Below are 21,568 nucleotides of genomic sequence, written 5' to 3'. Positions count from 1 at the left end.
TAAAATAACCATTAACTACATCAGATAAAATGCTGCTAAACTCATCGAAAGGGAAACATTTTAAAATAACAAAGTGTTCTCTATGTATTAAAATGTAACTTACATTACTAAACTGATAACATCATTTGAAAATAATCTATTTCCTGAATCAATCTATAAAGCTAAAGCCATAAATTGTTGATTTAAAATCAAATATCTCCTGTTAAACTGCTTTTTATCTTCTAGCTCCATATTCAAGGATAAAATACTCTTCAGAATTATAGAAGAAAAAAATTATTTTAGTTTTCTTTTCAGACAGTAAATTAGAAGAGGAAGATTAAGCCTCCCCAATGTTCTGTTTAAGTGGGGAGGGGGGAACAATTTCCTTCCACAAGTTTATGACATGCAAAGTGAAAACGGGAAAACTCGGCTGAGCAAATGATTATTTCAATGATCAGGTCGGGGGGGAGAGATCAGGGTATTTTTTTTTTTTTTTAAGATTTTATTTATTTGACAGAGACATAGCGAGAGAGGGAACACATAAGCAGGGGGAGTGGGAGAGGGAGAAGCAGGCCTCCTGCGGAGCAGGGAGCCCCCTGCGGGGCTCGATCCTAGGACCCTGGGATCATGACCTGAGCTGAAGGCAGAAGCTTAACAGCTGAGCCACCCAGGTGCCCCAAGATCAGGGTACTTTTTTAATAACAAAAAAAGAGGCAAACAATAATGGAAAATTAGTTTCAAAAAAAAGGAGGAAGAAATTTTGTTTCTAAAACAAGATACTATTATTTTAAACATATAGATACAAAATCAATATGGTGTACAAAAGGTCACTAGGAATTATTTTTTGCCAGAAACTAAAAGAATTTGAAAATGCCATGGTTATGTGTAATCCCAGGTGATGACTTCCATATTACTAGACATCACAAAAACTTAAAAAAAATAAAGTCTTAATATAAGTGACGTTAGCAAAAAAAGGAAGAGAACTTTATTTTACTATAAATAGAAACTTATCTGCACACAAAATCCTTATTTTATATCATAACTCCTACAAGTGAGTAACTATGAAAAGGACAAGGATAGCAGAATGACTCTAAGATTATGTAGTTGACTAAATTATTGTTTAATCTTTTAATAAGCTGTTATAACTATACTTGGCACAGAGATTTAGGGTATTAAAAACCATGCTGACAAAAATTGCTGCCCCTTTTTTTATTTAAGAAAACTCAATCTTTGGCTAAGTGGAGATGAGACATTATGCTGACTGTGTTATATTATGAATGCACTAAAATAAACAGACAGATGAAGCAGTATGCTATTTCCAAAAGCAGTGCAAGTGGAGTGAAAGCATTTCCATACGAACCTGGCTTTAAAAACTGGGCTGTCAAAAGAACAGTTAAATGTAACACAAAGTAAGAAACTGTCCAATCACTAATGGTCGTTTTTTTTTTTTGTCTTGTTTTCAATTCACTGCTTGCAATTAATGTATTTATTAAAGAAGAGTGAAAGCATAAGTAAATTCACGAGTCAAGACCAGCTGAGAGATTCAAGAGCAGCGTGTTGTGACTGACAACAGTGAAAGGAAAAGCAAATGTTAAAGGGAGAGGAAGAAAAAAGAAAACTTTAGGATTATACACATTAGCACCACTTTTACAAAACCACTCAAGATGGCTGTCACCTCAAAAAAAAAAAAAGCTATTGATACAAAATGATAGTGGCATTTCTCAAACTTTAGGTGAAACTGTTCTTTAATCAAATTTATATTCCTAAGTATGAATAAGGAACGAAATGTCAGGGTCTATATTAAAATTATTACCATGCCACTCTATGTCCTTATGATTATAACAAAGGCAACAGAAAGAATGAACATACCTCTCCCAGAACCTCTTCCCCTTACCAATCTCCTAGATTAAGTGAATGACTAATACAGAAAATCTGGACCTTTCCTATCATTCCAGACTACCTGCTTTTGGAGGAAAAAAGGCAGCTCTGTGACTCTGCAGAAAGGGCTAGTATTCAGTATGGTCCCTTTTCCTACCAAAAAAAGAAAAAAAGTTTTATAAACACTTGTCAAAAATCCAATAGGCTTAGGGATGATGGATAACACAAGGAAGACGCACCAAAATACCTCATAACAAAGTAGAACAAAGCAGACTTGCTATCTCTGAAATGATCAAAATGTTCATTGAACATTCACCGTGAAAGAACAAGGGACTCACTCGTAAACGTGTGAAAATAATAATCTCTTCTATCTGGAGTTGTGATTTTGCTAATTATTCCCATGGATGTTATTTATAACAATAAATTGGAGTGAGTAATTTAAAGCCCAAACAGGTAATCTAGACATAACAAGGGCAATGAGCACTAAATTTACTTCTAAAGTAGTAACATTTTACTATTTCAGTCACTACAGTAGTGACTAAAAAATCTTTCGTTTTTATTTTAAATTAAAGTATGTGATTTGAGGTTTAATTATAATGTCATAGAACCAAAATTAATAGAAAATTTTCTTTTTTAACACTGGTTTTTAACCAACAAAGGGGCATGACAATGACAGTCTGTTTATAAATTAAATGCACATGGAAGAACTGCAGGAAAATTCTACCCATCTATTTAAGTAAAATCTACCCCTAATGTGGGGCTCAAGCTTATGACCCCAAGATCAAGACGTGTATGTTCTATCAACTGAGCCAGCCAGGCACCCCAAGGCAAATACTAATTTTAAATTAACTGATAAAGCAACTGACATTTGCCCAAGGGAGGCAGGCCAAAAAACTGGTTTTCCACTTAATTCATAGAGTTCCCACAAGCTATTTGTTCCTCTCTGTGCGCAAGACCAAAATGGTGGCAGTGTGGAATTTTCTTTGGTTAGGCATGAATTTCTTAATTCTGGTCAAACCATGAAACTGAACTGAAAACCCAAACTTTTTTACACCTATTACCTCAGTTGGCCTTTTTTCTTTTCTATTTCTAAAGTTAAATATATAACTAAAATGTTATATTTTTACCCTTTGTTCCCTTCTATTATATGTGTAAGAAAGGAGAATATAATTTTTAAATGGGAAGATCTCTGAAAGCAAGAAATGTTAAGTATTATAAACTATCAACATGCTGAAACACAATACCAGAAAAAACAAAAACAACAAAAAAACCTCATTATTGTTTCAGCCATTCCTCAACACTTGTATTTATTAACTACCAAGTAGAAACTTTTCCCAAGAAATTTTCTCTACTCCATAAAGCTATATTCCATCACAGTAACAATGACCATTTTGGCAACAGCACCACCAGTCTGTATAATGGGACCCTGCCAAAACACAGAGAAAATTTTACTTTATTATAAGAGGCTGATTCCAGTTTTTATAGCAGGAAATAGAATATCATGTCTCAAGAGAAAACTATACTACAATTATGTCAGTGACTGGACGAATATTAACTCCACACTCAATTTTCTTTTAGTTGACAGCCACATTCAATTTACACCATTTAGCCCATTTTCAACAGTGACAAAAACAGTAAGTCTCTTGAGTGGATTGTAAGCTTTGCTGATTGTGTATTAAAAGACTCTATAAGCAAAAACCAAATGCTACTAGGTGAACCCATGCAAACAACAAGTTGTAAAAATTCCCGAAACAAAAAATCTATAGCTCACTACAGATGACACAATGAAGACCAGAGAGAAAAGCCATATAGTAATGCTACACCATTCAGCTCCAAGAAGCACATTATTTATAGTGCAGTCCACATATGGTCACTGCTAAATGTCAAATCAGCAGTCTTATAGTTACAGTTTGGAACTAGTGGAGTCCACAGATCTAAACAGATATGCAACATGACAAAACTCAATTATACATATACTTCTAAATCCCTACATGAGCAAAGTAAACATCAGCAACTGGAGTTTGAAAACTTACATTAAGTTTTTAAAACTGTTCTGTCAACCTAAGAACTATAAAGACGGGATTCTTATTAGGTAAAACAAAGACCAACTAATGGCTGATGGTAGTTTTACTTCCAACTGCAACTGTGACAACGTATTTTACTATGATGCAGGTATTTTGTTTCTGTACAGCTTACAATCATGCCCCCATCTCATTTCTCATATCGATGACGAAGGTCATAAAAAACCATATATCCTAAATCACACACCAACCAGTTCTTGGAACTCTAGACTGAGCTATAGCTTTAGATTAAGTTTTGTTTTCTAAGTATTTTATCCTTATTAAGAAAGTAGAGCATATAATTATAATGGCTGGGACTTAAAAAATCACTAAGCAGTAACTTAAAATTCAAGTCCTAAAAAGTTTTTTTGTAATAAAGGTAAAAAACATTAATACTTTCCATCTTCTCTGAATCCAGATAATCAAGTTGTCTGGCAATTCTTTCATAATTTTCTTAGAACAAAGTTTTATTCCTGACCAAAAATTTCATTGAAAGATACCTGGTTGGTTGAAATAAAGCAGGGGAAATAAAACTTTTTAACAAAGATTATGAAATACTTTATAAATGCTGGATCTTGGGCAAAATTTCCACACTTCCTGATTGAAAGGGAAATACCTGTATCATCAAACTAACAAATCTAGGCTTCAGAAGTTTACTAAAAGCATAATGCATTATTGAGTCTTTGTATTTCATTCCCCATCTTGCCAGTTTGCAACAAATTTACCCTATTACCAAAGGAAAGGACCTTAATCCTATACTCACAATAACCCTTCACACAGGCATATTTCTTGGCACAAACCTGTGCAGAGACTTCCACGGTTACCAGCTGCTGCAGATTACCTTTGTTTTAAAAAAAAAAAAATGACTAGACCTTTAGCTCCTGCAATGATCTGTAGACTCCCAAAGCTGCATATTTCCAGCCACTTTTGAGTTGCATGCTGTAGCAAAACAGTCAGCACCTCTCAATAGATATTGCTGCAGAGAAAGATTTTAATTCAGCAGAGACTCTGTGTGAGAAGCAATGCCATTTCCCCCTAAGAACAAGAGAGTTCAATATAGCCAGCCAGCCATGTAACTAAAATATATTTATTTGGTGGGCATTCCTTAGGCAACAGGGCACTTCCTTTTGGGGGGAGGAGGGGAAGAGGGGAATTGATACCACAGTACCAACTTCCATGCCAATTGTTTTAGCAAAAGTTTCTTTAAAACCTTTCTTTAAAAACTTTCAATTTGTCCCCAAGTGATTTGGTAAGAGAAATAAAATCCCTCCTGTTGTGTGTCCCCACTTCTATCTAACACAATGCAGACTATGAAGCTCCTCTTCCTACTACCTAAACTACCACATCAATATTTATTTATTTATTTGTTTCAGGAGTAAATTTTCATTATAAGTATAATATTAATATGTATCTCTGAACATACACTTATTTATAAAAAAAAATAAATATCCAGTCTGATTACGATACCATTCATTATTTTAAGTGGAGAAGATAACACTATTCAATAAACAGAGCATATATCAATTCCACTCCTACTCTCTCAGATTACTCAACAAGGATTACTCAGTCAGACTGTCTTCTGATAGAATTCTTCCTATGACATATGCTGGAAAAAATCCTGGACAGTGTGAGAGGAAAAACAGTATTAACACCTCAAACACCAAAGGAAGGAATTTTCCAAAAACTTTAAAATGTGGCCGTAAAATGCTTTAGAAATGTTAAATATTAGAGTTTTTAAAAAAATCTTTATTGAATATAGTAATAATGAATACTAAGCTGCAAATTTAGTCTAATTAAATTTCCTACAACTGTTGAGTCAGAGTACACACAGAATTATAGCTTATTTAAGAATATTAGCCATGTACCTTGTAGATATGGTACTTGGGTCTTGCTTCTGATAGTTATCTGTTCTTAAACTACGACCCAAAGAACATTTAAATAAAATGGAAAAATTAAATTATTTTTCAAGTACAAAATACTAATCTAGCTAGCTTACACACTTCATTGTAAAATTCTGCCTTGTGATAATTCCCAAGATGATATGGAACAAAGCACAAACTTCAGTGATTTTTAACTTAGCAATGTGGACTTGGCATTTTATCCTCAAATCAAAACACAAGACTGGGCTTTCAGCACAATATCAGATATGAATTCTCCCTCTGCAGCATTATCACATGCGTCATCAATTACTGCCATGCCTAAGTCTAGCATCATGCCAGCACATTAAGACAGAAGGTACTATATGCAGTGTTCACTGGACCAGAAGAACAGAAATAAGAAGGGGAGGTGGGGGAGAAAGAAACCCTAGAGAAGAAATTAAAAAAAGGCAGACCGTGCAATACAAACCAGATCATGGCTGCTTAGCTAATATGGGCCAACTGCTGTGGAAGAAAAATGTCGAACACCCCAAGTTGTGTAAATTTCCGTAAACATCTAAACACACACACAAACACACACACAACACCAACCTAATTAGGAACATAAATATATGTTGATCCTTTACTATGTTACAGTTTTGGAAATAAAAACTAGAGTTAAAATATCTGTTCTCTCTATACTGCCTTATTTTCCTGAGGGAGGAGGAAAAAAGCTAGTGTTTCTTAAAAGGAGAGGGGAGATGTCTTGACTGCTATAAAGATTAAGATTTCCTCTTTGATCATTTTCACTCAAGTTTACCAATAACTCACTGAAACCCTTATTAAGATATGTACACTTACGCACAAATATTAAATACTGACAATACTGACAAGTTTAGACATTTTAACAATTAACTGTGTAATTTAAAAATAAAGGGCTTTTCAAAATGAAAATAATGTTTAAAAATTAAGATTTAAAAAAAAATTACGTCAGAAAAATAAATCTCCTTGTTCTATTACTTATATCAATATCCAAAACTAAGCCATGTAAAGAGAAAGAATCAGTTTTTCACAAAAACCAGACATCTACTTAAGCTACCAAATTTGTCATTTTTCACAAGTGTCTGGTAAATATATTAGTCCTTAACTATTAATAATGGAACATTTCACATGTGATTGCATTGCCCAAGAAAGGTGAAGCTTTTAAAGGATCAAAATACATTTTACTCCTTTATTCAATTTACAAAAACACTAAACTTTAACTTTAACTTGCTATCTTTAACAGAATATCAGTATGGGCCAAAATGATATTTTTCCATCAAATTCTAACTTGTTTCTAGATTTTTCAGACTGATTTCCCAAAATATAAATATTAGATTACATCCCAAACTCTATTTGATTATTGTAGGGCATGCAAAAAAAAAAGCTCTAAATTGTACTGTAAATTAAGTTTAAATTCATTCACATCAAGTGTCACACGAACACTACCTAACTAACTATGACCCAAAATTAAGCATTGATCATCTTACCGATTCTATAGGCTTGTCAAGTGATGCTTGTTCAATTTCCAAATGTCCTTCTTCATACTGATCAAAGTGATTACCCTGAAAAAACAAGACTACAGTTATTTTTCAAAAGTAATAAATGCCAAAATTATTAGTAATCTAATTAAACTAGGGATTATTTTCAACTTTTCATTCTTTTTCAGTAGACAAACTGTGCCACAAATTCAGATTTTTCTAAATCTATAAAAATAATTTATTAGAGGAGTCTAGGCCTAGTAATATGAATTCTTCCTATAGCAAACACTGAAATTGCTAACTAAAATACTATCAAAAGCATTTGGGATTATCAACAACTTCTCAGACAGACTACATTATGAAGACTGCAGGATCTTAAAAACAAAGATCCATGTTTTCATAAACAATCTTGTACTAAAGAAAATAAATAGAAAAAAACCCTATATTACAATACTGTCCAATGTTAACACTGCTTTTAACAAAACTGCTAAAGCATTCAACTTTAAATTAAGCGCTAACTCCCAAGTTTCAAGGAATTCGAAAACACAATCTCTTGACATATTATTCCAAGTACAGCTATTCCTCAAATGATCTGCCAAGAGAGATAAACATGTCTGTATAATGCCATATTTGACTATAATCAAGCAAGCAGTCCCTGCAACTAGAATAAGTCAAAACAGTTCAACTGAGGAGAGGTGCAGACAACTAGGAAGTTCTCTCTAATCATGGTTTTTCTCTGATCTCCCTGCTCCATTAGAAAAGAAGAGCTCATAATTTGGCTTTAAATCAGAACACCAATTTTCTGGGTCCCTCTTTGTTACAAAAGAGGGCATGATGATTTGTGAGTCCTGAGTTGACCTAAACCAAAAGACTAAAGAGCCTACATTAATTCAGGACAATTTGAATGTTAACTTAACAAAAAGTTACTTTACTTTTTCAAGGTAAAATTTTAGTTGAATAAATAAAACTTAACGATACAGATCTAAAACATATAATCTGCCACACTGTATCACTAACACTAGGTTACTTGTTTCCCTCATCAGACTATAAAGTCCTTACGAACAAAACTAAATCTTACTTATCTTTTATAACCCTAAAAATAATGGTGGCTAAACATAAGAGAACAATTAGGTGCTAAAATTGTGTGGTAGTGGTAAAAAAATTCTGGAATTAGTGGTGGTGATAATGGTCATACAACATTGTTAATGTACTTAATGCCACTGAACTGTATACTTTAAAATACTTTAAACGGTACTTTTATATTGTATTTTATCACAATAAAAATGATAAAAATAAAAATTGTGCAGTAGAGTCTATCCAAAAGAAAGGAGTAAGAGGAACGGGTTTTCCAAAGAAGAAAAGCAAATCCTAAAAACTGAAGATCAGGCATTCCAAGAATGAGGAAAAGCAATCATCAACAAATACTAAAAATGAAAAAAATAGCTATAAACCCTGAAAGGATTTATCTATAATATTCTGTCCAACAATCTCTTTAAAATTAATACTTGACTCTTCTTTTAACTTACAAAGCAACATTTAAATGATTTGAAACAGTTACTTACAAGGTATTAATTGCAAAGCACTTCAAAATTCCCAAATAATAAACATCCAAATACTTAGAGTAACTAAAAAACCTCACATTATAGAACAATGTCCCACTAAATCTAGTAATTCTTTCACTCCACAGCTGCTCTATATGATTTAAAGATAAAATCTCATCCTATCAACAATAATTGGATACTATTTTGTAAGTAACTTTAGAGTAACTTAGGACAACCATGTTTTAAATCAAAAGAGAACTGCCCCCAAATTTATCACTATAAAGATGATATAATAAAAGCACAAACACTTGCAAATATTATGAGAGAACTACCAAGTAACTCTACAAAAAAGAATATGGATATCTAGGAAAAGCCATTCTAGTTCATCCTTACTGCATAAGAAATCACTCAAGGGGCGCCTGGGTGGCTCAGATGGTTAAGCGTCTGCCTTCAGCTCGGGTCATGATCCCAGGGTCCTGGGATCGAGCCCCACATCGGGCTCCTGGCTCAGTGGGAAGCCTGCTTCTCTTTCTCCCTCTGCCTCTCTCCCTGCTCATGCTCTCTCTCTCTCTGTATCTCTGTGTCTCAAATGAATAAATAAAATCTTTAAAAAAAAAAATCACTCAAAATTTTCCAAATAGATAATGAATCATTAGCAAAATCCTTTCATCTGTAGACTTAAAATCATTTAAAGATTTTATTTATTTTTTAATTAATCTCTATACCCAATGTGGGACTCAAACTCACAATCCTGAGATCAAGAGCTGCGTGCTCTACCAAATGAGCCAGCCAGGTGCCCCAGATTTAGGCATTTTAGAAAATTCATCTGTAGATTACAAACAACAAGTTCCAAATGAGATGCTTAACAAATTTCTAAACATAGCCAGCTAAGTTTTCAAATAATTCTGGATCTATCAGACACAGTACAAAACAGGATTAATAACACAGTCTGAGTCCAGAAAAAGACCCATCCTTTTATTATTAACTGATCTTCAACAAAGGTGCAAAGATAATTCCATAGAGAAATAATAGTATTTTCAACAAATGGTGCTAGAACTGTAGATACTGCTAGAACAGTATCCATATGTAAAATAAAAAAAATGAGCCTCAACCCATACTGCACACCATAGTAAAAAAAAAAACAAAAAACCCCAAAACATATTGCAAACCTAAATGTAAAACCTAAGGGGTGCCTGGGTGGCTCAGTCGTTAAGCGTCTGCCTTCGGCTCAGGTCATGATCCCAGGGTCCTGGGATCGAGCCCCACATCGGGCTCCTTGCTCCGCGGGAAGCCTGCTTCTCCCTCTCCCACTCCCTTTGCTGTGTTCCTGCTCTCGCTGTCTCTCTGTCAAATAAATAAATAAAATCTTTAAAAAAAAGTAAAACCTAAAATTATAAAGTTTCTAGAAGAAAATATATAGGAGAAAATCTCTGTGACCTTGGGCTAGACAAAGGTTTCTTAAACTACACCGCCAAAAGCACAACCTGTAAAAGAAAAAAAATTGAAAAACTGGAGTGGGAGAAAGTATTCACAACTCTCATACCTGATAAAGGACTTGTATACCCAAAATACACAAAGAACTTTCAAAACACAGTAATAAGAAAACCCAATTTTAAAGCAGGCAAAAGATTTAAACCCATTTCACCAAAGATGACACACAGTAAATAAACACTCAACATCATTAATCATTAGGGAAATGCAAACTAAAGCCACAAGGTGATACCACTACACATCTATTAAAATGGCTTAAAGAAAAAGAAACTTAAAATATTAAGTGTTGCTGAAATTGCTTGGGAACTCTCACAGATGGTGGGAATGTAAAATGGTACAGCCATTTTAGAAAAGTTTGGCAGTTTCTTATAAAAAATTTTTTTAAAGACTTTATTCATGTATTTATTTGACAAAGAGAGAAAGAGTACAAGCAGGGGGAGCAGAAGGTAGACGGGGAGGGAGAAGCAGGCTCCCCACTGAGCAAGGAGCCCGATGTGGGGCTTGATCCCAGGACCCTGAGATCATGACCCGAGCTGAAGGCAGATGCTTAACCGACTGAGCCACCCAAGTGCTCCATAAAAAAATTTTTTAAAGATTTATTTATTTGACAGAGTGACACATTAAAAAAAAATTAAACACACACGGTAGCACCTGGGTAGCTCACCCAGTTAAGCAGCCAACTCTTAGTTTCGACTCTTAGTTTCGGCTCAGGTCAGGATCTCAGGGTCATGGGACCAAGCCCCCATGGGCTCCACACTCAGCAAGGAGTCTGCTTTTCCCTCTCCCTCCCCCTCTGCTCCTCCCCCTGCTGTTTCTCTCTCTCAAATAAAATCTTAAAAAAATAAATAAACACACATTTAACAAAATCCATCAATACTGTCCCCAGGTATTTACCCAAGTAAAAGGAAAAATTTATGTTTATACAAAATCCTGTCTTGTAAATGTCTGGAAACTAATCAAATGTCCCTCAATTGGGAAACAGATTAAAATACTATGGTACACGCAGGGGCGCCTGGGTGGCTCAGTCATTAAGCATCTGCCTTCGGCTCAGGTCATGATCTCAGGGTCCTGGGATCGAGCCCCACATCGGGCTCCCTGCTCAGCGGGAAGCCTGCTTCTCCCTCTCCTCCCGCTGCTTCTGTTCCCTCTCTCTCTGTGTCTCTCTGTCCAATAAATAAATAAAATCTCTAAAAAAATAAATAAAATACTATGGTACATGCAATGAACCACTGAACTCACCAATAAAAAGAAACAAACTACTCATACAAGCAATAACATGGATGAATCTCAAATATGTTATGCTAAGTGAAAGAAGCCATACTCAAAAAGTTATTGTATAATTCCATTTACAGGCATTCTGTAATAGGCAAAACCTGAGAAAAGAAAACCGATCAGTGGCTGCCAGGAGCTATATATGACTGTGTTGGTGGGTACATGATATTTTGTTAAAATTCAAGGAACTGAACACTAACATGAGTGAATTTCACTGTATCTTCATTATAATTTCTTTTAATGAAAAAGAACAGAAAAAGCCAGTATTTCTACATCTCCCCCCTTAAAATATTTAAGCAGTAAAAACATTTATGTTTTTTGAAGATTTTATTTATTTATTCATAAGAGACAGAGAGGCAGAGGGAGAAGCAGGCGATGCAGGACTCGATCCCAGGACTCTGGGATCATGACCTGAGCCAAAGGCAGACGCTTAACCATCTGAGCCACCCAGGTGCCCGCATTAAAAACATTTAAAATCTGTTGTGTAAAGATGTTTTAATGGTGGTTACATGAATCTATACATGTGTTAAAATTCATAGAACTATACATCAAAATAAAAGTCAGGGGCGCCTGGGTGGCTCAGTTGGTTGAACATCCAGACTCTTGTTTTTGCCTCAGGTGATGATCTCTGGGTGGTGGGACTGAACCCTGCATCAGGCCCTACACTCAGTGCAGAGTGTTTGTCCCTCTCCCTCTGCTCTGCCCTCTATCTCTAAAATGAATAAATAAAATCTTTAAAAATAAAAGTATTGGGCGCCTGGGTGGCTCAGTCGTTAAGCGGCTGCCTTCGGCTCAGGTCATGATCCCAGGGTCCTGGGATCGAGCCCCGCATCGGGCTCCCTGCTCCGCGGGAAGCCTGCTTCTCCCTCTCCCACTCCCCCTGCTTGTGTTCCCTCTCTCGTTGTGTCTCTCTCTGTCAAATAAATAAAATCTTTAAAAATAAATAAATAAATAAAAATAAAAGTATTACTGTATAATTTATTAAATTAAAATAAAACAAACTGGAGTGCCTGGGTGGCTCAGTTGGTTGTGTCTGCCTTTGGCTCAGGTCATGATCCCGGGGTCCAGGAATCGAGTCCCACATCTGGCTCCCTGCTCAGCACAGAGTCTGCTTCTCCCTCTCCCTCTGCTCCCCCCATCCCAGCTGGTGCTTTCTCTCTCTCCCTCTCTCTCATTCTCCCTCAAATAAATAAAAAATCTTTAAAAGTAAATAAACTAAAAAAACATGCATAGACAACTCTAGAATACATCTAGAAGCTTATACTAGATATTACCTCTGAGAGAACTGAGTGCCTAAGGGGACAAGAGATGTGACGAAGGCCGTTTTTAACTGCATGTTTTTTCCTTTTGAATTTTCTACTTAATACCCTAAGACTCAAATACTCTAATGAAAATCACAACCATTCTGTTTATCTTTGAATGCTTAATCAGCACCATTCAAAATAAATTTCTGATGAAATTATTTTAAAATTTTAAAGTGGTGTTGATTCAAAAATATATATAATTTTCATTTTTAAGTGTTGAAATATAAAAACAAAATAAAATCATGATTTGTTTGGACATTTGAAACTTTTTTTAAAAAAGCATATACATCAGACATAAAGACCACAAGGTCAGTTAATTTTTTTTGCCAGTCTTCTCAATTATTGACGCCAGAGTTGCTCTTTCGCTGAGAGGGTGACTATATAAAAACAAACAAAAAGGCATCTACCAATCATTCACAATGTAATCCCAACTTTAATAAATTTCTATTAAAAAAACTAATCAGTTTATGGGATGCCTGGGTCCTTGCTCAGCAGGGAGCCTGCTTCTCCCTCTGCTTACCGCTCCCCCTGCTTGTTCTCTGACAAATAAATAAAATCTAAACAAAACAAAACAAAATCAGTTTAGATAGAAAAAAATAATAGTGAAAGACACCAAACTATCTGGACTCAGAAACTTAAAAATTATAACCAAATGGAGGAAGGGGGTGGGGGGATGGGTTAGCCTGGTGATGGGTATTAAAGAGGGCACGTATTGAATGGAGCACTGGGTGTTATATGCAAACAATGAATCATGGAACACTACATCAAAAACTAATGATGTATGGTGATTAAAATAAAATAAAATTAAAAATAAATAAGTTATAACCAAATGATCTCTTCAACAAAACCAACAAATTTACACATTAAAAAATAAAAATACTGGGGCATCTGGGTGGCTCAGTTGCTTGGGCATCTGCCTTCGGCTTGGGTCATGATCCTGGGATCAAGTACCATGTCTGACTCCCAGCTCAGCCGGGAGTCTGCTTCTGCCTCTCTCTCTGCCTCTCCCTGCTACTTGTGAGCACACACTTTCTCTCTCAAATGAATAAATAAAATCTTTAAAAATAATAATAATAAATATAAAATAAAAATACCCTGCTGGTATTTTTGACTAACTCACAGTCTAAATTTGAGAGTGTTAAGGAAAGAAAGCTCAGAGAAGAACTCAATTTTAACAGTTTACTCCTGTGGTCTTGCTAAACAGTACATTTGTACCAGCTATCTTTTGAGTACCTATTAGTAAGTATCAGGAACTGTGTGCCTCACAGGCATGATCTCAATTAATCCTCTCAATGACCCAACATGGTAGGTATCATTCTTTATCTGCATTTTCAGATGCAGAATTCAGAGGGTATAAGAAATTTGCTTAGTTACTTGAACAGTTAAGTAAAGAAGCCCAAATTCTAAACTCAAGTCATTGTAACTTTAAAGTTTGTGTTCTGGGGCATCTGGGTAGCTCAGCTGGTTAAACGGCTGCCTTGGGCTCAGGTCATGATCCTGGGGTCCTGGGACTGAGTCCCACACTGGGCTCCCTGCTCAGTGGGGAGTCTACTTCTTCCTCTCCCTCTACCCCTCCCCCCTGCTCGTGAACGCATGCGCACACGCTCTCTTTCAAATAAATTTAAAAAAAAAACAGTAATAAAGTTCACGTTCCTTCTGGTATCCTACTTTGTGATATTTTTTTTCCAGGTGGAAGAGACATGAGGAAGAACACTGGGATAACAGCACATTTTCCATAGCTATTACAAATTTTAAATACAGATGATATTCACTGTAGCTCTTCTCTAGTATATAAAAAAAAATTAGAGGGGGGCGCCTGGGTGGCTCAGTTGGTTAAGCGACTGCCTTCGGCTCAGGTCATGATCCTGGAGTCCCGGGATCGAGTCCCGCATCGGGCTCCCTGCTCAGCAGGGGGTCTGCTTCTCCCTCTGACCCTCTTCCCTCTCGTGCTCTCTGTCTCTCATTCTCTCTCTCTCAAATAAATAAATAAAATCTTTAAAAAAAAAAAAATTAGAGGGGCGCCTGCGTGGTATAGTCGGTTAATCATCCAACTCTTCGTTTTGGCTGAGGTCATGATCTCCGGGTAATGAGATGGAGCCCTGCGTAGTCTGCTTAGAGGCTCTCTTCCTCTCCCTCTGCCCCTCCCCCCAACAAGGGGGCGGGGGGGCGGGGGGGGACGATGGACACTTTCTCTCTCAAATAAAGAAATCTTAAAAGAAAATTAGAGGGGTGCCTGAGTAGCTCAGTCGTTAAGCATCTGCCTTCAGCTCAGTTCATAATCCTAGAGTCCTGAGATCGAGCCCCACATCCGGCTCCCTGCTCGGCGGGAAGTCTGCTTCTCCCTCTCCCACTCCCCCTGCTTGTGTCCCCTCTCTTGCAGTGTCTCTCTGTCAAATAAATAAAATCTTAAAAACAAAACACGTTTATTAAAAAAAATTAGAAACAAATGTCCAACAGGGGAAGAGTTTAATACTATTTTAACAAAACAATCAGGGAGTCACAATAAAAATTTTAAAACTATACAGAAACAGGTTAAGTTACACAGAGGGGAAAAAAATCAAAAGTAGTTCACTAATTACAAGTGTATAAGATTCTTTATGTGGACAAAAACTAAGTGGTATTCTGAAAATGTGACAGGAGCTGATAAATATATCTGAAGAAACACATCTAACAAACACCTGAAGTTTAATTTTTTTTTTTTTAATTTAAATATGATTTCACGGGTGCCTAGGTGGCTCAGTCAGTTAAGTATTTGCCTTCAGCTCTGGTCATGATCAGGGTCCTGAGATTGAGCCCCACATTGGGCTCCCTGCTCAGCAGGGTGTCTGCCTCTTCTCCTCTCTCCCTCTGCCCCTCCCACCCCCACCTCATGCTCTCGATCTCTTTCAAATAAGTATTTTTTAAAAAACACGATTTTAGTGATAGAAGAGGACTTTAAACAGCCTGAAAAAAAAATTCCACAACTAAACATGACTAAATTAGTGAACCGATACTACTTCTTAATATGAGTATCTGCTTGATTTGCCGTAATAGACCAACCAATTAGTTGCAACATTCGAAAAGTATAAAAACTGCTTATATATTTTTTACTTAGAACTTACCCTTTTAAATATTAGGACTATAATACCAAGTCGCAAACAATAAGAAGCACCTACCAACAAAAAAAGTACTTTTCACACAAGAAAAATTATCATTACAACTTTCATCTTAGTAATTTAAACTGGTTATCACCAATTCTAAGTCCTATAGGTATTGCTAATTTGCTGTATAACTTCAAACAAATCATGTTACATTTCGCATCCATTGTGTACTCATTTACAAAATGAAGAACTTTAACTGGACACTCTTTTATGTCATTTCTTGGTCTAAAACTTCATAAATTTGCAAATTTAAACTGAATTAAATTTGGCCTCTAGAAAATGGTTAATTCATTTAAAATTTGTTAATACAAAAATATATGCCATCAATTCCTACATAAGAAAAATACTAACCACAATGGCAATAATCCTTGGAGTGAAGCATAAAACATTTTTCACCTACCACCAAAATAAATGTAGTCTTATTCCATGACATGTAAACCAAGTAAAAGCAAACAAATGACCTTGGTTTGGTGATGACTTTTTAGATTCAACACCAATGGCATGAGTCATGAAAGAAATAATAAGTCGGACTTTGTTAAAATTTTAAACTTCTGCTCTGCAAAAGACACTGTGAAGAGAATGAGAACATAAGCCATAAATTGGGAGAAAATATTTCTAAAAGTTACATCTGATAAAAAATTTATCCAAAATATACAAAGAACTATTAAAATTAAATAAGAAACAAAGAACCCAATTTAAAACTGGGCAAAAGATCTGAAATGATACCTCACCAAAGAAAATATACAGATGGCAAATCAGCATAAGAAAAGATGATCAACATCATACATCATTAGGAAATTGCAAATTAAAATGAAATACCACTACATATCAATCAGAATGGCTAACATCCAAAATACTGGGTGGCTCAGTCAGTTAAGTGTCTGCCTTCAGCTTGGGTAATGATCCCAGGGTCCTGGGATTGAGCCCTGTGTAGGGCTCCATGCTCAGTGGGAAGTCTACCTTTCCCCCTCCCTCGGCCCACTGCCCCCCCCCATCCAGTTTGTGCATGCAAGCAGTCTCTCTCTCTCTCAAAAAAATAAAATCTTGAAAAAAAAATTAAAATCTAAAACACTGACAACACCAAATGCTGACAAGGGTATGGGAGCAAAAGGAACTCTCATTCACTGTTGCTGGGAAGGTAAAAAAGCACAGCCACTTTAGAAGACTGTTTGGCAATTTCTTACAAAACTAAACATAGCCTTACCATACAATCCAACAATTGCATTCTTTGGTATCTACCCAAATGAGTTAAACACATATCTACACAAAATCCTGTGTACAGTATTTCTAGCAGCTTTATTCATAATTATTAAACTTGGAAATAACCAGGATCTCCTTCAAAAGATGAAGAGATTAATTAATGGTGGTATATCTATATAATGGATTATTATTCAGCACTAAAAATGAGCAATCAAGCCACAAAAAGACATGGAGGAAACTTGAATACATATTTTTTCAAGGATTTTTTATTTATTCATTTGAGAGAGAGAGAGCACAAGCAGGGGGTGAGGCAGAGGGAGAGGGAGAGAGAGAGGGAGAAGCAGACTCCCCACTGATCGGGGAGCTGACACAGAGTTCGATCCCAGGACCAAGAGATCATGACCTGAGCCGAAAGCAGACGCCCAAACATCTGAAACACCGAGGTGCGCCTTGGTACATATTATTAAGCAAAAGAAGCCAATCTGAAAAGGTTACATACTGTATGATTCCAAATATAGTACATTCTGGAAAAGGCAAAACTACGGAAACAGTTAAGAAAAAAAACAGTGATTGGGGCTCCTGGGTGGCTCAGTCAGTTAAGCGTCTACCTTCGGCTCAGGTCACGATCCCAGGGTCCTGGGATCAAGCCCCATGTCGGGCTCCCTGCTCCACGGGGAGTCTGCTTCTCCCTCTCCCTTTGGCTCCTGCTCTCTCTCTCAAATAAAATCTTTAAAAAAAAAAAAATCAGTTGTTGCCTGGAACTTTGGGGAATAAGAATGGAGGAATAGGTAAAGTGCAGGAGATTTTTAGGGAGGTCAAACTATTCTGTATAATACTATAATGGTAGATACATGTCCTTATACTACATCTGTCAAAACTGACAGAACTACACCAACAAACATACCACACTCTGATATGAGATACTGATGGTGGGGACATGGTGTGTGAATGGGGAAAGGATATAGGGGAACTCTGTACTTTCAGCTCCATTTTGCTGTGAATCTAAAACTGCTCTAAAAAATAAAGTCTAGGGGCGCCTGGGTGGCTCAGTCGTTAAACGTCTGCCTTCTGCTCAGGTCATGGTCCCAGGGTCCTGGGATCGAGTCCCACATTGGGCTCCCCGCTTGATGGGAAGCCTGCTTCTCCCTCTCCCACTCCCCCTGCTTGTGTTCCCTCTCTCGCTGTGTCTGTCTCTGTCAAATAAATAATATCTTAAAAATTAATAATAAAAAAGTAAAGTCTATATATTAAAAAAAGCAAACAAAAGAGTTAATAATTTGAGTAAACCCATAGTCAACATTTCCAAAACATTTCTTCCCAAAAATATGTCCATTTTAAAACTTTGCTGCAAAATTATAAAGTTGGTAAGTGATTACTTCTAAGAAGTAAAATGAAGGGGTGCCTGGGCAGCTCAGTTGTTAAACGTCTGCCTTAGGTCCTGGGATCAAGGCCCTCATGGGGCTCCCTGTTCTGCGGGCAGCCGCCTTCTCCCTCTGCCTCTCTCTTTCTCATGAATAAATAAAATCTAAAAACAAAAAATATTCACCTTTACATTTGTACTGTTTTTAATAATACATTTTAATAAACTAGGGGCACAGAGTTCTAAATAAAGACAATGTTAATATTTTTTATTTTTTTTAAGATTATTTATTTGAGACAGAGAGAGAGAGTGCAAGAGAACACAAGCATGGGGAGTGGCAGAGGGACAGGGAGAAGCATGCTCCCCACTAAGCCCATTGGGGAGGCTTGATTTTGCCAACCCATGAGATCATGACCTGAGCTGAAACCAAGAGCTGAACGTTCAACCAGCTGAGCCACCCAGGCGCCCCATCCTAATAAAACAATTTAAAGAACATATCTTACTACACCACTCTACTAGCTGCACATAGAGTAAATCATAGATCAGAAAGTCCTCTGCCCTACAAAACCAGCCTTGTACCCCTGCACTCTCTCAATGGGAGTCCCCACACTCCTCTCCTGCATCTGGCTAAGATCCAGCTCACTTCCACTTTGAAGTCATGCCTGACTCTCCTAGTCTATGTTCTTCCAACTTTTTGTTTATATCTGTTAATGGTACTTAACATAATTGCAATTCACTTTTTACCTGTCTCCTCCTTCATAAAGCATATTCCTTAAGTCCAGGCACCCTTTTCTTCATCTGTATGTCTTGTGCCAGAACAGTTCTTAGTGGATGCCATATAATGAATGAATATTAAGTGTTGAGTTAGAATTATGTGTCCTTTTATGTAAATAAAAGTGAAGAGACTGGTTCATACAAGATTTTTATTTTTACATTAACCACTGCAAAGACGCAGTACTTCCACATTCTTTCTGTTGCCTCCTAACCAGGTCTTTTTAAGGTGAATTGCACTGTTCAAATAATAATGTCCATCAAGGAAGGGTTTGGTTTTTTTCTTGTTTTTTAAGATTTTATTTATTTATTGAGTGTGTGTGCTTGAGTGGGGGGATGGGGGCAAGGGGAGAGGGAGAGGGACAAGCAGACTGCCCACTGAGAGCAGAGCCAGACTCAGGGCCTGATCCCAGGACCCTGGAGGTGGGTCCCATAGTGTAATGGTTAACACTCTGGACTCTGATCCCAGGACCCTGAGATCATGACCTGAGCCAAAACCGAGAGTTGGCCAGCTGCTTAACTGAGTCACCCAGGCCCCAAGGAAGGGTGTTTTTTGTAAAATACCTTTTTCTTTTTAAGATTTTATTTATTTATATGACAAAGAGCAAGAAAGCACAGCCGGGGGAACAGCAGAGGAAGAGGGAGAAGCAGGCTTCCTGCCAAGCAGGAAACCCCATGCAGGGCTCAATCCCAGGACCCTGGGATCACGACCTGAGCCAAAGGCAGACGCTTAACGACTGAGCCACCCAGGCATCCCTATAAACTACTTTTCTCCACACATTTTGTTAGGCAGAACTTAAATCTTATACTTAGATAGGTTACTTAAATAGCCTCTTGTCACAGGTGAGGAAACAGTGTTAACATTAACGTTGTCTTGGGCGCCTGGATGGTTCAGTCCGTTAAGCAGCAGGGAGTCTGCTTGAAGATTTTCTCCCTCTGCCCCTCCCCCCACTCATGCTCTCGCTCTCTCTAAAATGGATAAATAAATCTTAAAATAATAAAAATTTTAAAATAAAATGAAAAAACTGTTTATTAGGATTTAGAGGGGGGATGCAAATATACAGAAAACAAAGGGGGAAATTGTTGGACAATGGACATTTGGAGGGATAGACAGATACCTCCTTCCTTAAAGAAAGAAGAGTTAAGGGAGGCCTGGGTAGCCCAGCTGGTTAAGCATCTGCCTTCGGCTCAGGTCATGATCCCAGGGCTCTGGGATGAACCTGCTTCTCCCTCTCCCTGCTTACTCCCCCAGCTTGTGCTTGTGCACACGCTCTGACAAATAAATAAATCTTTTAAAAAATAAAAAAATAGAAAGAGGAATTAAGAAATACTATATTTGTTGGCCATTAAGGTGCTCAAAGAAGAATTATGAAACACAGCTAAACACAGCTTCTTTCTTTAACCAAACGAAGCAAGCAATTCCTGGTTTCCTGGAACCAGATCACTTAAAGCAAATCTTTTTCCTACAGGAACAATGTTCAATTTCAGATTCATGCTCCTAATGAAGGCTTATGTATCAGTAAGTCATAAGTATACCTAACAATATCACAAACACAAATGTGTAAGTCAAAGTGTTTGCTTTAAAAGAATAAACAAGGGCACGCCTAGGTGGCTCAGTTAAGCGTCTGCCTTCTGCTCAGGTCATGATCCCAGGGTCCTAGTATCTAGCCCAACATCCGGCTCCTTGCTCAGTCTGCTTCTCCCTCTGCCCCTCCTCCCCCCTCCTCCTCCCCACCCCCCCACGACTGCATGCACTCTGATAAAATCTTCAAAAATAAATAAATAAAAGAATAAATAAATAGGGATTGCCTGGCTGGCTCAGTCAGAAGAACATGGGACTCCTGATCTCGGGGTCATGAATTCAAGTCCCATATGGGGCGTAGAGATTACGTAAATAAAAAACTTTAAAAAAGATTAAAGCAACATACACTAAAAATTAGAGGGTCCCTCTGTGCTATAGAACATATAGAGGTACTGGGGCACCTGGGTGGCTCAGTCAGTGTGCTGTCCAACTCCTAATTTCTGCTCAGGTCATGATCTCAGAGTTGTAAACCTGGTTAAGGTCCTCTCTCTCCCTCTGCCCCTCTTTTTTTTTTTTTTTAAAGATTTTATTTGAGAGAGAGAGACAGCGCACAAGCAGGGGGAGAGGCAGAGGGAGAGAGACAAGTAGATTCCCTGCTGAGCAGGGAACATGAC

General features: G+C 37.1%; 1 protein-coding gene across 3 annotated transcripts in view; it reads right to left on the bottom strand.

Annotated features, from left to right (window-relative positions):
• Positions 1–21,568, bottom strand: part of GPATCH8 (G-patch domain containing 8) — a 119,179-nt gene that overhangs the window by 81,409 nt on the left and 16,202 nt on the right. For 2 of the 3 annotated variants that reach the window (XM_088028239.1, XM_028092721.2), the window contains exon 2: positions 7,303–7,377. In XM_088028239.1, the coding sequence (XP_087884365.1) occupies positions 7,303–7,377 (75 nt within the window). Of the gene's footprint in view, positions 1–7,302; positions 7,378–21,568 lie in introns of those variants that run through there. The other variant, XM_028092723.2, reaches the window with a different exon arrangement.

This window comes from Eumetopias jubatus, unplaced genomic scaffold (genome assembly GCF_037043125.1).
Source record: "Eumetopias jubatus isolate StellerSeaLion01/CBP00866 unplaced genomic scaffold, mEumJub1_p1.0 scaffold_10, whole genome shotgun sequence".
In the NCBI taxonomy this organism is placed as follows: Eukaryota; Metazoa; Chordata; class Mammalia; order Carnivora; family Otariidae; genus Eumetopias; species Eumetopias jubatus.
The sequence above is the reverse complement of the archived record's forward strand: the minus strand, read 5'-3'. Positions and strand labels throughout refer to the sequence as shown.